The sequence below is a fragment of the Melozone crissalis genome, unplaced genomic scaffold, assembly GCF_028551555.1.
Source record: "Melozone crissalis strain CALT ecotype California unplaced genomic scaffold, PUWL_Pcris_2 ptg000090l_1, whole genome shotgun sequence".
Taxonomy (NCBI): Eukaryota; Metazoa; Chordata; class Aves; order Passeriformes; family Passerellidae; genus Melozone; species Melozone crissalis.
Genome location: NW_026535867.1, coordinates 5,784,747 through 5,802,276, shown reverse-complemented (window position 1 = coordinate 5,802,276; position 17,530 = coordinate 5,784,747). Strand labels below are relative to the sequence as shown.

The window sequence follows — 17,530 nt, the reverse complement described above, 5'->3', positions numbered from 1 at the left end:
AAAAGAAAAAGAAAAAGAAAAAGAAAAAGAAAAAGAAAAAGAAAAAGAAAAAGAAAAAGAAAAAAAAGAAAAAGAAAAAAAAAGAAAAGAAAAAAGAAAAGAAAAAAGAAAAGAAAAAGAAAAGAAACCACATGTGTGGTGGCAGAAGTTAGGGTAGGATGTGTTTCCAAGACCTGGGAGCAAAAAGCATTCCCTGTCTCTGGCACAGCCAAGAAGACTGGGAGGTGAATAGAAGCATCCTGATGCACATGAGTCTCACTAAAGTGCACCAGGAACACTTCTATCAGTGCAGCACAACTCTATCTGTATTCCTCCTGGTGCAATGCTATTATTCATGCAAAGTTCACTAACTGAGGTCTCTGCAATCATTTTCCTCTAAATTACACAAGCTGTCATTCCAGAGGAAAACAAACCGATTGGTCAACATACTGAACAGAACAAAAGGAGGACAACATGGGCAAGTGTTTAAGAACCTTCATCTGGGGAACATAAGTGGATTATTCCCACTTAAAAAATGCTAGGCTTCCTTAAAATGCAGAATATGCCAAGAAAATCCATGTAATATTCTAACACTGCATTGAGCTGAAAGAACATTCAGTTAGACACTTCTATCAATATATGAAGGGATGAACAATAGGAATCTTGACCAGAACAGGAATATATTTTATGTCCTCAGACAAAGCTCAACCACAAATCTCTTTCTTCTGTGTTGCCAAAGCAGATTACAGGGCTGTTAAAATGATGTGTTATTATTTTGTGTTTGCACTTACATAACAAGTTAATACTTGGAAACACAGATGAGTTTCCAATGTACAAAAGAACAGCTTTTTATGGGACAACTAAAGGCCAAGGACTCCCTGGTGTAACAAATAACAGTGCCATCAACACCTGGAAATACAGCAGAAATAATTATTTAAGTTTCTGACAGCTATAGATTATTAGCTGCATCTCCTTCTTTTAACATAGAATCATTTAGGTTGGAAAAGACCTTCAGGATCATTGACTCTAATCCTTAACCCAGTACTTCCATCCTTAAACCATGTCCCTAAGGGACACACCTACATGTCTTCTAAATACCACTGGGAAACCTTCAAGCACGTTCCAGTACCCAAAGGGGAGCTACAGGAAGGCTGAAAAGAGACTTTTTACAGGGGCATGTAATGATAGGATAAAGGAGAATTGCCTTAAGACAAGGGAGTGTTTAGATTAGATATTAAGAAGAAATTATTTGCTTCTGTGTTGTGAGGCACCAATACAGGCTGTCCAGAGAGGTTGTGGAGTTCAAATCACTGGAATTTTTCAAAGCCAGGCTGTAGGAGGCTGTGAGAAACCTGATCTAGTAGAGGTTTCACTGTCTGTGCCAGGGGGGTTGGAGCTTAGTGAACTTTAAGTTCCCTTCCAACCTCAACCATTCTGTGATTCTATGGTGACTCAATGACTTCCTTGGGCAGCCTGTTTCAACTGATAACATGTTCCAAGTGAAACTTTAATCATGTTCAGGCTCAGTAATAACCCTCTAAGACACTCCCTTTTTGATGCTAGTAAACATTTTCACAGCTTTTTTGCCCCAGTGGCTCTGAAAAGAGTATTTTAAAGCAGAATGGCATATCCAGTTAGACTTAGCATGTAGATTAAGAACATGCTCTTTAATAAAACCTATCTTAACAGCAACTTTTTTTTTACATTGGAAATTCTCATTTTAAAGGTATAAAACTCTTTTTGTATTATCTCAAACACTCTAGCTTTCTGTGTCTACATGAAAAAAATTTATCTAAAAGTCATCATAAATAATATTAAATTGATAAATCCATTTTTTTTAAATCCAGCCTATGAAATGTAGATGTTAATAGCATTGATTTTTATAGATTAAAAAGATTAGGATTATCTTCTTAAATTAACCAAGGTATTATTAGTATTACAGAGATGTGTTTTAATGACATGCAATCAAACAGAAAGATTATAAAACAGTAAATTCTGTACTGTTCTACTTAAAATTGAACAGTTTTGGATGCTTGTTTAGTTCTTTTAAACATTAGGGGTTAAAAGATAAAAATATGGAGTCTGGAAGGGAGTGGTGGCCACTGACAGGAGTAAGTAGAAAAAAATTAAACAAATTACAGAGTATGAACAATTTATAGAACTCAAAATTAAAATACTGATAATTCCTTTTAAATTCAAAAACTCTAGATATTGAGATGTCCTTTGAAATTTCAAGCCATAATCAAATCTAAAACAACTAAAATAATTTCACAATATTTTTACCCTCTTTTAACCTACCTCTTTTTTTTCTCTACCAACTGTCTGCAGATCTCCTTCCACCGGTTATTCAAACTTTCCAGTTGTTCCTTCAGCACCTTGGCATCTGCCTTTGATGACTGCTTAATAATCTCTTCACCAGTTGCATTCAATGTTTTGACAACAGTTTGCTGCTGCCCAATGCCATCCTGAAGCTCCTGCAAAATACCCAACACATTCACATCTTCATAAGAAAGTTAAGTATGAAAAAAATGCTTCATCACATACTAGAAAGATGGAAAGAGGTGAAAGTTTTTGCTCTCCTCTGAAGTCCAAATGAAAAATCCAAGATGAGTAGACATAAGGACACTTCATTATTTTGTAGCAAATACCTTTCAGTACATCTCTGCAACCTTTCATCCCTTCCTATATTGCTGTCTCCTAGAGAGCATTACAGTATACTCTGCACATCAATTAATAACAGTTGAGAACAAATGTACTTCTACACACCCACAGGTATATATCACATAAAAGAGTCTACAAAGCATTGTAAGATTTAAGGTACAAAATATGCAAAATTCCTATTAGCTATAAACTCAAATAAACAATGTCAGGAAAGCAGAGACTGTAAAACTTCTGATTCCATTAAAGAACATCTTCTTCTCCAATTGTGAGAAGCCAAACAGTCATGTGTTTTTTTGTTTAGTTTTGATTGTTTGTTTGGTTGTGCTTTTGCTTTAGGGTTTTGTTTTTTTTGGTTTTTTTTTGCAGGAGGGGGAGGTTGGTTTTGTTGTTGCTGTTGTTTTTTAGGTTTGGTTTGGAATTTGGTGTTTGTTAGTTGGTTTGTTTTGTGGTTTTTTTTTAAACAGGACTGGGGAGAACAATAGATCTAAGAAAAAGTATTACAGTGTTTCTATTTACACATAGAATTAAAAACTATCAAAAGATAACCAATATGGGCCATTCTCAAGTTTTACTACATGCATTGGGATACATTTTTCTGCATCTTTTATGGTAAAAAAAAAAATTTTTTCTTGTGGAATTCCTGTAGCTACCTTACTTCCTGTTTAAAAACAACAGAATTCTGAATCTGTAGCTTAGATTGTAACACTGTATGCCTGTTGAATCAAGTTCATATCTATGAATAATCAATATTTTCATATTTTTAGTCATCACTAGAGCATGAGTATTTTTCCTTTGAATTCCTCAGAATATATAAACAAAAAAGTGTAAAATAATTTTCAACAGTTTACTGCTAAAATAAGCAAGAACTGAAATAACATCAGCAATCTACACTGTGGTATTCATACTTATGACAGATTTTCACAACTTCAGAAAGTGTGTCTGAATCCTATGTCCATACAAAGGCTTTCAAGTAAAATCCTGAAGCTGGTTTTTCTGGAGGAAACCAAATACTTCAGCATATCCTACTCCAGAATAAAATTATATGTCTGCTTTCTCTTTCTTAATACATAGCATAAATTGCAGAGCAAGTCAGCAAACCTACATTTTAACATTAAATAAAATTTGCCCATGAAACACTTAAATCTGACAGGATACAACTTTCCAGGAATGCAAAAGATGAACATAACTACTCCTTATGCTTTTTTGTAATATATATCTTTGGTCATGAGGTTATGATTGAAGCTCACAAACTGAACCAATCTGGAAGTTAACTTGTTCTAACACGACCAAACTCAGTTGCCAGCTACTCATTCATTAAATTGCATTGGGTCAGTTGAATGCTCTGTCTCAGCTTTTGCACAGATTTTACAGGGACAGCTTGAACATCAACACCAGCAGAGCCTGGGGCACAGGGGTCAATGTCAGCAGGTGTGTGGTGGTGTTTGCCCACAGTCCTGGACAAGGGGCTGTAGCTGAGGCAGAGGTTTGCAGTTTTGAGATTTAGCTTAATTTTACTACACTTTCCATTTGGTTTTATCACAATTTCTTTTAGGTTGTCACAGGACACACACACCCCATCCCCAAATTATTCCTTAGATTCCTCTCAGTAAAATCTGTTCTGCTGATGTGTTGGGGTTTTTTTCTAAACTATTTTGAAGCCCCACGGTTTCAGAATAAGAGGTAGCAGTGACGAGCATAACGTGGCAGTAATCTGCATCCTGTTTTATTATATTTTGATAGGATGAGAAATATTTTTCTGCAGGATCCTTACAAGCTATGTGACAGTCTAGTCATGTTACCCAGCACCCTGCTGCCCCACAGTGTCCCAGCACACTTTGCTTTGCCTGTGGAATGTGTAAGATTTCTAAGGTATCTTTGTAGCAGAAACGGCAAGATTTTCCAAGAGCCAGAATAGACACATTTCTGAGATGCACATTAATACAATAATACCTATCCCAACTTTTGACTATTATTTTCAGATACATGATTTCACTGTTAGAAAAAAAAAGCAGCAATAGCTAGGTTGTTTGTCTAAATGCAAATATTGTCTACTCTTGCAAGTCTAATTTGGTCTTTCCACTACCTATTTTCCTTTTGGTAATGCCCAGTATTACTAAGTACATAGTTTTCTCACAAATTCACTAGTTTTTGCACTTATTCACTGCATTTCACATAATTTTAGCACTAGGGTCTTTGCATTGCACAGTAGGGAGCATTACATGGGTAAATCATAACAAAGTAGAGTTTGAGAAAAAAGTATAGTCTGAGAAAAAATATACTAGAATAAGTGGCTTATTTCCAGCAAGGCACTTGATACCTTTGTGCTACTGCATGCACCTGTGTGAAGTTAAGATCCAGACCACTTACTGAAAAAACAACTCAGAACAAAGTTTCTATTCATATGCGGAGGTCCATTCATTTGGAATAGGAGATCAAAGCAAGAACAGAGATAGGAACTTCTACTTCTGGAACTCTGGAGGTTTTAGAAGCAAAATTTATAAGAAATTACTTGTTATCTATGAATCCACTTCTCTAAATGACAGAAACAACAGCCAGTCAGTAAAGTACTGTGAAGTGAAATGCTAAGTGAAAGCTCATTCAAGTACTCTGAGCTTATTTCCTGTACTCACGGCATCTTAAATTAGGTTTTCTCTCTCTCCCAGCATACACAAACACAAAAGAGCAACCAGTACATGATTGCCACACTTATTTCATTGACACAAAGGTAAACAAAGGAATTTTTTCATTTATCCTCTGACGTATTATGTAATAGGCCTCACTTACAAAGTAGAAAAGAAAATAGCTAGCTCAATGGCAGGGGTGGTCTTAGAACTTAAGATCCCTAATGCTGGAATGGGAACAGGATGTGTAGGAAGGAGAAGTGTGAACTTCCACCAGAACATGAGAGAAGATTTCTGGCCATCTGCATTTCAGATCACCATAAAGAACTCAATCTGAGATGCTTTTTTTTTCAAGTACTCTAAGCATTTAGCACTTTTAAATTGATTAAACAGAAACACGTGTGCTGATAAAGTTCTCCTGGATTCCACAGCTCATGAAAAAGATTTTTGTTGGTAATGGATACTGCACAAAGCAGAGCCTCCCATGAAGACATTTACCTTTTTTAAAAGGTATTTTTTATGAAGAGAACAAAAGTTCTTTAACTGTTTTACTGAAAGCCACATTTTCACACGCTCATCCCAGTGTTATTACCACAAAGATGTTTTTCACAACTTACATTAGTATCTAAGATTAACAAATGTACTTAAAAATCATTTATTGTTATGGAAAAGCCCTGCAACAACATGAAAAAATATTAAAACCAAGCTAATTTCTGTCAGAAAAAATGAATGGTCACAAAATTATTTAAGGGGAAAAAAAATGTATTGCCTCTCCTTCCGGCAGTGTAAGTACAGATCCAAAAGCTCTTAAAGGTACTATGCACTACTTTAAAAAACTGTAGTCCTAAATTCAACATTTATGTTCTAATCTTCAGCCATTTACATAAATTTCCCCTATGCTTTAAATCACATAAAACCATAAGGTTGACATAAGACTGTCTACTCAGATGCAACAATATAAATCAAAGAACCGTGGAAACATCTGGTGGAAAACTATCCCCAAAACAATTTGCTAGCATTTGGTTACCAGAATGAATTTACCCATTTAGAGTATGCACCTCTGTTCAATATTCTATTAGAAATAAGGAAGAAATTAATTTTCTAGGCAGTTAAACCGTAGTGATTTAATCTGGAGACACATTACTGGCACTTTGTTAGGATTAAAGCAATCAACAAAGAGTATATGATGTTTCCTAACTGTTTTGTGACCAACAGCTATGAAATGTTTGTTGCTTGGTGTGCACTATGTTGGTTATTGTGTTAGTATTATTATGAATTATGGAAATTCAGGATAGCTGATGGAGATGGAAAAGTGAAAAATAGTGAAAAAAGTTGTTTTCTATGGAGTTGACAATAATGTAAAGGAAAATGTTTTCTTCTCAACATAAATTATAGGAAGTGTAATGGCTTGAATATTAATACCAACCCTGTTCAGGAATAGTATTTGAAAGAGGTGACAGTAGGCTCTGGGCAGATTCTCCCTATAAAGCAGACCTGGGTTTATGTTCTCTGTTTTTGGGTATCAGCTGTACATGAGAAACCAAAAGAAAATTACTGCAGACCTGTTTTCTGAACATACAATAAATACTGTAAAATTAAAAGGAGATTTCATTCTCACTTTGAAAAAAAATTATTAATAGAATTATTTGTGGCTTAAGCCACAGTTTATCTAAAAAGCTTATAAAGCATAGAAACATTTTGCTTGATTTGGTATGCAAATTGCTTTGTTGGAGAGCCTTAGGAAATGACTATTCTATCCTGCTTTCTGTATTACTTCTTTTTTTTCTACAGTTTGGTGCTGTACAGTTAGGAAGACATGAGGGCCACTATTTCCTTAGATGGATTTTATATTATCCATGACTGATAGTATAGATAAAGAAAGTTGGGTACAATTCTACTTCACAGTTGTATATTTTAACAAAATAAATGGAGATATAAAACTTCTTATACTCTGCCAAAAGCTTCTAAACTCAGCAAGAGTTCCAGATTTATTTGAAAGTTTTAATCTCTTCCAGACTTTATCCTTTGACTGTGCCTTTTGTCTCTAGAAAGGGAGAAATCTGTCCTTCAGAAGACAAGCCAAAAAAGTGGAAACTTCATTATTTTACCTACAGAAATTCTTTAATCTATCCTGCTGGTCTTAAAAAAAGCAATAGTCTACTATGGCTTACTAACTTCGTACCCCAGGTTGCTACAGTAATTCCAGATTCTTGCTGCTGCTCTCTCTGTTGCTCTAAAATATAATTCCAAACTCATCTCCAGTCCATCTCCAAGATGGACCTGCTGCTGGCCAAGGCTGAGCCATCACTGGGAGAACCTCTGGGATAATGTAGTTAAGAAGGGGAATGAAATCCCCAGGATGGGACATTCCCACAGTGTGCAGCTGTGTAATTGAAGAGGGAGGGAGGAGTGAGAACATGTGAGAGAAACAGCCCTGCAGACACCGAGGTCAGTGCAGGACGAGGGGCAGGAGCTGCTCCAGGTGCCAGAGCTGAGGTTCCCCTGCAGACCCTGGTGCAGACCTCGGTGAGGCAGCTGTGCCCCTGCAGCCCTTGGAGGATCCTCTCCAGAGCAAGGGGATTCCCAAAAAAATGCTGTGGCCTGGTGGGCAGTCTGTGCTGGAGCAGGGTCCTGGCAGGAGCAGTGGCCCCATGGAGACAGGAGCCCATGCTGGAGCAGCCTGGCTGGCAGCACATGTGTCTCCATGCTGGAGCCATCTGTTCCCAAGCTGCACATGTGGGAATGTCCCTATCCTGGGGTAGGGAAAGGCTGTGAGAAGTTCTCCCTTTGAGGAGGAAGGAGCAGCAGAGACAACATGTGATGCACTAATCAGAGCCCCACTTCTCCATCCACTTATATCACTGGAGGTGGAGATTTAGAGAGCTCAGGAGTGCAGAAAATCCTAGGACGTGTGTAGAGGAGTGGAGGGAAGGTGTTTTAGGATTTAGGTTTGCTTCTCATTGCCCTGCTCCAATTTAATTGAAGATAAATACAATTATTTCCTCAAGCTGAGTGCTTTGCCTATGATGGCAACTGGTGAGTGATCTCTCCCTGTACTTATCTTGATACATGAGCTTGTCATGGTATTCTTTTCTTCTCTTGTCCACCTGAGGAGAGAGGTGACAGAGTAGCTTTGGTGGCCAACTAGTGTCCAGCCAGGGTCAACTCACCCCAAAAACACTCTGTGGCTTAGAAGCATTGAAAAAAATTATATATTATTGTTTCAGCTGAGAGCTGACCTTGGCAACTTAATAATCTTAAAAACTATAAGATAAATAGTATTGTCTTCAAATTCTGATAGTTTGTAATCATACTAAATCCATGTGGTTTGATAAAGATATATACCAGATAATTAATAAAAAACCAAAAACCAAAAAACAATCACTTTCTCATTTTTTCCAGTGACATGTAATTGTAAAAATGAGCCATATCCCTTTAAATTCATATTTCTTGTCTCTTTCTAATGTGACACAAAATTGTGATGAATGTCATTTTGGTATTGAACTGTAAAGTGCATGACCAGAGGTCTATTTTGTGTTTCTAGCCAAAATGACACAGTTGCTTTTTATTAGTATATTAATTCAATTTAATTTTAGAACTGATTTAGAAATACTGCAGGGAGAAAAAGGGATTTTTTTTCCTGCAAAAACTCCACTGCTACTGCATGCTAACTATAATGCTTCAGGTTAAACACATAAAATTCAACTCTGAGTCCAAAAACCTACACACTGATTTTGCAGCACACAATACTGAATGCCACTGTAATATATTAATTTCCATACTGATGTAGCATCAAAATGTGAAGACAATACTCAGTCAAACAACTTTTTAATTTGCCTCTACACAGAATACAATATGGCCTAATATGATACCATGTTTATCAGCAATACTGATGGATTTATCTTAATATCACAACAAGATTTTTAGCTAAATAAGTTATTTTAATCCAACTCAATGTGAATGTAGTTCTTAATTTTTTCTTTCCTATTTAAAGCAACTTATTTTTCTTCTTTTAAATTAAAAACAGTTACAGCACCTTTATGATTTCATAGATTTTCCTGATTCTTACAGAACTATCCAGACCCTTGCATAATCCAAGTTATTTCCTTCTGTGCATCAGAATCTAGAAAACTTCAATTTGCTTTCCTATGGCATCTATACCTGGAAAGTGTTATCTCTATTCATTAACTCAGCAGCACTGGAATATACACACGTGCCTTATCATCCTGTTTTCTTTTCAAACATTATATTTATGCGGTACATATTACCTCTTTCTTTTAAAATTTATAGATTTTTATTTGTCAGTGCTTCCAGATATGGAAAAAGTCAACATATTAAAAAAAAGCAGATTGGAAATATTGAACAAGCTATACATATTGACTCTCTGGTATTGGACATTTACAGCTTTCCTTTATAATAAGCTACTGCAGATATCTCCCCCTTCAAGTATTTGAATAACATGTAAATATATCTTTATATTTGTATAAAATGCATTTGTTTAACCCTCTCTGTTGGAGTTCTCATCCATATCTTTTACATTTTATTTTAAAATAAATTAAAATTTCACATAAATTTTTTCAATCAGAAAATCCTCATATGTTTGTTCTTCATTAGTATTTAAAATATACTTTTTTCACAGATACAAGAAACTTTTCTGGATACTTTTTATTCTGTGAAAACAAAAAAATTAGTCACATAACAGACAAAAATAGAAAAGCCTACTACTAATATTATTCTGCCCGTTAATAAGAAAAGAATGGCAAAAATATTTGGACTAGTAGTCAGCGTACACTGGCTTGGCTGCAATTATAGAAAGCTATAAAGGAATAAATGCATCCTAAGAAATGTGAAGCCTAGAAAAGTGGCTTCCCAGTAGTGGAAAATTACTATGGTAGGCAAGGGGATGAAATCAGTTTAGGCTTGGAACTCCTTCTGTACAGGAGCATTAAGTGCAAAGGCAGTAAAATGGTATTGGGTACCATGGACAGCTCCACTTAACAATTTACCTGTTGTACATCATTGCATTATGGCCTTGCAATACAGCAACAGGAACAAACCATGGATATTGGTTCAGTGAGATAAGAAGACAAAAATAAAATATTTCCTGAGATTTCAGCTAGGTTAAAACCAGAACAAAATAAATCAAGCCAGCAGAAACACTCAATTTTCAAGAAGAAAAAGAAGAAAAATAATTATAGCAACCAAGTTATTTCCCTGCCCAGTGCTGGAAGGATCATACAGCATAAGCTCAACTGTCCTGAACTTAAGATAGACCCAAAAAACCCTAGCAAATCTTTACCAGAGGATTCTGACAGCCAGAATTAATTGTCTACCTGCTGCTTCTCCTCCTCCTGTCTCCATCAAGGCAGCATTTGCCTCAAGTCTCTGAGTGAGACCAACCTGTGGGAGAATGTCAGGGGCAAGGGACGGATGACAAACCACCTGTCTGTGAGCAGCTACCACATCATCCTCCTCCTTCCTCTCTTTAGATCTTGCTGGACCTTCCCTTGCCTTTCACAGCTCCATCAACTCTAGATTCCTAAGAGCTTTAGCTCTTCTAGTGCTGAGAAGAGGGTTTCTGTCCCAACTGAGTCATGTTCAGTTAAGTAGACTGGCTTTACTCCCTACAACTACCACTGGGGTGTTTCTTGATCTCTGCTATGCTTCATTTTCCTCAGTATCTTACCTGATGAATTCATCTTGCTCCTTCTTCAGAGGATAATTATAGCATTGGGGTCTGATCTTTTATTAATTCAAATGCTTTCCTAAGCATGCCAGTGTTGCTACTCAAGGGATATCTGATTTACATATTCCCATAATTTCATTTCTGATTACTAAATTCATCAGCTTGCTTCAAAGTAGTTCATAATATAAACATAGTAAGACTTTCAGGAACTAATGTTCATTGCATATTCAACATTTTTCTCAGAACAGCACCACAGTTACAAAATACAAATCAATATGTTTTCTAATAAAGTTTTCTTTCAGTGAAAAATATGCACTCCTACATCCTAATCTTTTAGGAGAAGAAAAACAGACTGTTTTAAAACATCAAGAGTTAGAAATAAAAATAAACTTTTATAGGCACTAGGTACTCTCTGCTGGACTACAATTGATTTCAGTTTGGCTCTTCTCACATCTTCACCCAGAAGTTATATTAAAATTGAAATAACTGTATCAAATCTGAGAGAAATATTTGTTGAAAACAGAGGAATTCCAGGCTAAGGAGGGGGACCCAGGAAGCAAGCAATTCAGGAAATGTTACTTCTCTCTCTGAAGATATCACTATTTCATAGACTTGTCACAAACAGAAACAAAAACCCTCAAACCTTGGGGTTTTTTTTTTCCTTACTGAAATATTTAATAGGGGTTATATGGGTGGTTTACAGACCCATAGAAATTTGGGAAGCAGAAGTGTGAAGTTGTACATTTTTTAACATGCTCATCTTCCCTGAGTGATAGACAATGAGGGGACTTAGTACTACTCTGAAATGGATTCCAGCAAAATGGCTTTGGGGAAAACATCCCTTGTACTTCTATTAAGTAACATTGCATACGAGAGTCATGCTTAAGTAAAAATCGCATTCCTTTTGCTTTCCATTGATAATGTGTAATTATACATTAATTATAATTATCCATTTCTATGGATAATGTATAATTATAGAGTAGTGATTGTCCTGCTCTACACTGGTGTAGCCCCCAAACTGGGGGTAGTTTTGGGTACCATAACATATAAAATAGACATTAAACTATTAGAGAGCATCCAAAGGAGGGTAATAAGGATGATGAAGGAAGAGAGGAAGCTGTGTGAGGAGCAGCTGAGGTCTCTTGGTCTGTTCAGCCTGGAGGAGACTGAGGGGAGACCTCAGTGCAGTCACAGCTTCCTTGTGAGGGGAACAGGAGGGGCAGGCACTGATCTCTGCTCTGTGGGGACAGTGACAGGACCCAAGGGAATGGCCTTAAATTGTGCCAGGAGAGGTTTAGGTTGGATATCAGGAAAAGGTTCTTCCCCAGAGGGTGGCTGGGCACTGGAACAGGCTCCCTTGGTCACAGCACCAGCCTGGCAGAGCTCAAGAAATATTGAGAAAACCTTCCCAAGCACAGGATGTGATTCCTGGGGCTGTTGGGTGCAGGGCCAAGCGTGGGACTCCCTTCCATTTCCAACTAAGTGATATGATTTTATAACTCTAGTATTTAATTGTTCTATGATTTTATAACTTCAGCATTTAATTGTAGACAATATGTAATTAAGTACACCTTCCCATGTTTAGAGAAGACAAAACAGAATTAACCCACTGTCAGTTGCAGCTCACTATTATGACATCCAATCACCATCCATACAAGCATCTGAGAATGAGATCTACAAATGCTATATTAATGTTAAGTTATATTAACTCTGGTATTTTTAAAAATTTAAAAAGCATAAATGCAATTTGTAAAAGTGCTATAATAATAGAAAGGCAACTTGATTACTGCATTCTAATTTTTTTTTTCTTTTGGCAAGGTGCTACACAGAGGAAAACCAATATATTTTATGAAACCAGCAGTTTTATTTAGAGGATTTTGTGAAATACTTTTGCTTTTATTCACAAATCTCTACATTTACATTGAACATTGAATTTCTATGCTGGGACATAGTTTCAATCAGCATTAAATTTTGCTTTAAATGTACACCTAATTTCAAATAATTTATTTTTTAAATGATAATAACATATTAGGAAACTTAAATTATTATATTTTATATTAAAATTACAAAAGAATGGTACATCCCAGAAAAAACTGGCATAGGTAAAAATATTCAGTTCAACCCCTAAAAAAATTCCAAGTGAAAAGTAAGTTTTACTACAAAAAAGGATTCTTCAAGTGCACATCAATCTCTCCTAAAAAAAGTTTTAAAATGTCAAGTCCACATATATATTTGATTTTGTCTGCTTATTTTGTATCTATACTAAAAATATTACAATAAGAATAAACAGGTGCAAATGTCACCAGAATTGATACCATACTCGATATCTAGTCACTATTTCAACAGAACTAATAAAGTTATTTTCTGTATTGCAGCATCCCTCACAGCAGGAAAAATGGTAACCATATAGAAAAACTTATTGTGGCTCAAAATAAATATATTGATTTTTTGCTGAAGAGAAAAGATTGACGGAATTTTTCAGTCAATCACTAAACTTCCATTTAAGAAGTTAGATAAAGCTACATATTACCAATAATTTAATAAATCAGTAGGAAATATGAGAAACAGCATAAATCAGGTGATTTTTGCAGCCTTCGAACCTCATTTTCTCCCTTAAAAATGCTAATAATCTAACTGTACTTGGCATATTTTACAAATATTTTGGTCAGAATTAAATATTTACAGTTTTTTGCACAATTCTGACGAAGATATTTATTTAACTGCACATAATTTTGTTTCATGGTAATTTTAACACTCAAAAAAATATTTTTCTTCAATTCACTCTAATGCACTTTATAGATTGCATAGGTTCTGCAGAAGTCTGGTCACGAAATTCTAACATTAATATAAAAGAGAAAAATATTTGTTTGGCTATAAAATCCCCTTCATTCTGTTTTTCTGCAGAATCACTAGAGGCCACAGGATTGAGTGTGCATGTCTCAGAGGAATTACCCCAACAAACAACTTTTCTGGGCATGGGGACCAAAATCAAATATGGGATTCAGTTTGAATCACAGACTGAAAACAGACACTGAAATCCCATAAGCTCCATTCACACAGGAAAACAGGCTGAAAGTCCCTCCAAGTCCTCCCAAGCAAGCAGTGCCAGAGAAAAGCAGGGAGTGGAGGGCTTACAGCACAACTCTGACCCATGCTCTGTGCTCAGGGAAGTCAGAGGCACTTTAGGCACAAGGCTTAAATTATTGAAGCCACAGGGAAAAACGGGTTCATTTAAGGTTCACAGCCACTTCTTGGTGGTTTCTCTGCTCTCCACTTTCCAAGAGAGGCAAGGAAGAATTTTTTTTTCAGTAATCACCTACTTTGAGTCTGCCTGGAGTTATAGTCTCAAAATAAAACATTGTCATGAAGTTACCATCTGAAAATGCTTACACTATCATAATTATTAAATCTGTGGTTCTCATATACATGTCCTTGAGCAAAATGAAAGTGTTTTCTTCTAACTAATTGCAATATCAGAAAAGAGCAAATAATATCAAAGAGATGTAAATACTATTTCTATGCATAAAGACAGATAGGAAGCCAGGATAAATAACAGCCCATAAAAGAATTAATGAATTTGTACAAATTAATGAATTTATTAAAATGCATCATCCCAGACAGATGACCAGACCAAAAAAAAAAAAAAGGAAACAAAGAGCATAATTAAAAGCAAACTAAATCTGTTGTAACTGCAAAAAACCTACACCAAGATTTTCTTTGTTGTTGTTGGACGTGCCAAAACACTTGGGAATATCTTAAGCACATACTTGTTTCTATGAAAGCCAGTCTTGAAGCATCTCAGGTGTTTCACTTTGCATGATAGATATACTCTAAGTCTTGATTACTTCCCAATTAAGGACACTTGTGATTGTCAAACTCCACTTTCCTTATACATTTCTTGTCAACAAAATATCAGCCCTCAGACAGGAAGAAAGCTGCAGTGAGCTCTACCAAGAAAAGAAATAGCTACCTGCAAGTGGAGGTGAAAGGAGTCTGAACTCACTAAGGTTCTGCACAGTTTCTTTTATGTGAAACTGGACATTCACAAGAATATAAAGCAAAACATGATTTAGTCACACCTCTCAGATGAATGATACTCCCTCTTTTTCCTTACTCTAGCCTCAATGTTCTTTCTGAAGGGTATGGAAATAAAGAGGATTAAGTGAAGTAAAAGCATGACAAAACCCAAAAAATTTTGATGTTTGTTTTTGGGTTTTGTTCTTTTGTGGGGATTTTTTGTTTGCTTGGAGGGTTTTTTTTTGGTTGTTTGAAATATCCTAGTTCCTGATACTAGTCAAAAATAATGCATTAGTCCTTAGAAAATCTGCAAAGACTGAAGTTACATAATTTATTCTTTCAGTGTTGAACCAAGATATCTATTTGTATGGGTAAATAACCACACAGGACTGATGGCAGGAGGATACTTCCCAGAAGTGTTGTCAGGGATAACATGCATAATGCAATGAGATTTTAAATGAGAACACAACTTTTGTAAATAATGTACACTCTTCTAGACACTCTAGTAACATGAGAAAACACAATTCCTTTAGACAGAGATCCTGTTTAAAATACTATTTTTCCTCAGTGTTCCTGATTTCCATTAGAAACTTAAGTCAGACAAAAAGAAAGGGTTTCAAGTGAAGTGTTTTGAACCCTAAGAGGTATGCATAAGAAACAGCTCTATAAATCTAAAACAGAAAGCTATCCCAAAACAAGAACAGTGTTGCTGACTTCTCTTATTTGTAATGATGATAAATCACTTACACAATTTTTTAAGAGCAAAAGGGAACTTTTGTTCACACAAATGCACATTCTGTTGTAACTTCTCCACTTACAGGTCCCAGAAAGGGAGGGTGAAAAAGTACTCTGCTCAATCTCTCCTTGAATCACTGTAAATTGTAGTGCAATTCAGAGTTAAGTCTAACCAAAATGGATGACCTGTTTTTCCTGCTTAAATAAGTGTCAGGTTTCGAAGCATTTGGATAATTCTGAATCAGTAAGAGCTTATTTGCTAGTGGAAGAAGATGAGTTATCTTTACTTCAGCTGAAAATGGAGAACATACATTAAATTATAAAATTGTATCCCTATCTCTTCAGTCTTGTAATATTATCCTCTCTTTTACACCTCATTTCCACTGTCATACCTTTATTTTGTCTGTCAGGCAGCATAGAACGATCCTGCCAGGGGAAGTGAGAAAAATATAGTCACAAGACATAAATGAATTCTACTATGGTCAAAGCCTTTCCACTTACTTTCTTGATCCTTATCCTTTGCAAAGATTTGAGATGTCTCTTTTTGTCAGGACTTCAGCTAAGCCAAAAATAGCATGTAAATAAATCAGGCTGTAAAGACAAACTGTTATTTCCATTGATCTCAGAGAAAATTCTAGAAATAGCAAGGAACAAAAAAATTGGGACACAGGCAAAAAGCAAGTGTCTTTCACACTCATGACTCATTTTGCCAACACGTACTCTGTCCTGTTTGGCGCTCTGGGAAAGATGGTTAGAGTATTTGTGCTGCTCTCTCATTTGCATTACTAGTTTGTACCACATGTGTCAATGTGCTGCAAAGAATTGTATATAGTTCTGGAGTTTAAATTACATTTTGCAGAAATTAACCAGTGATAATCTAAAAGAACATGCACTGTCTTTAAAACAAAACAAAAATCTCTAAACACAAAAGGCAACAGAATTGCCTTAAAGTCACTGCTATGTTATTTCTTCACTGAAGACCTAGGAAAAGCTTAACAGATGTGTGGAGCCTTGTCCTTCTGAGCAGGCTGAAATGGGAATTGACCAAGGGGAGAGAGTTCATGGGATGCTACACAGATGTTTGTTCATACATATTTCAGAAAACAGAATAGCAAACTTAGGACCTTTCCCTTTGCTGGTTTTTATTTTCTCTGACCTGTTTTCAAAAGGTCTTTTCCAACATTAACTACATTGTCAAATTTCCCTATTGATAAAAACAACTTAAAAGTACATTTATATGTGTTTAAGAAAAATTCTACTCATGCATGCTGCACATAAGGTATTTTATACTGTGTAACAAGACATTTATAACTGTGTGTTTGTATCTAGATACAGAAGAATGGCAAAGTGTTACCATTATTCATATCTTTTTCCTGATGTTTTAAAACATATGTTCCTCTAAAATAAAGGCATCTCAGAATTATCTTCTTGAATTGAGGTAATTAAAACTGTAAAAGAGCCTGTATTACTGGCATCTTCTGGTTACCTTTATCTCAATTTTAATCTCTGAAATTTGCTATGAAAATGTCCCTTGCCCTATTAATCAACTGTTTTGATACATATTGTTAGCCATAGTTCTTAAGAAAAAATAATGCACAAAATTTTTAAACTTTTTTTTTTTTTTATCCTGGAGATCTTTTTTATCATTCTGTGGAATGCATCTGACTGTTTTTTTTTTATGACTAGGGTGTCTCTGAGCCATTCCCATTCATTTTCCTAGCCCTCACTAGATAGCCAGCATAAAGCTGCTCTCTGAAAAGCAGCCTAGATGTGAAGTATAAAAGATAATTTCAATAAACAGCATTGGCTAGGATTAGTTTTCCTAAAAGCT

At 35.7% G+C, this 17,530-nt stretch overlaps 1 protein-coding gene across 6 annotated transcripts in view; it reads right to left on the bottom strand.

Moving 5' to 3' along the window:
- DMD (dystrophin) overlaps nt 1-17,530 on the bottom strand; it is a 1,043,683-nt gene that overhangs the window by 391,657 nt on the left and 634,496 nt on the right. For all 6 annotated transcript variants that reach the window (XM_054291254.1, XM_054291257.1, XM_054291256.1 and 3 more), the window contains one exon: nt 2,278-2,453. In XM_054291254.1, coding sequence (XP_054147229.1) covers nt 2,278-2,453 — 176 coding nt within the window. The remainder of the gene's footprint in view (nt 1-2,277; nt 2,454-17,530) is intronic.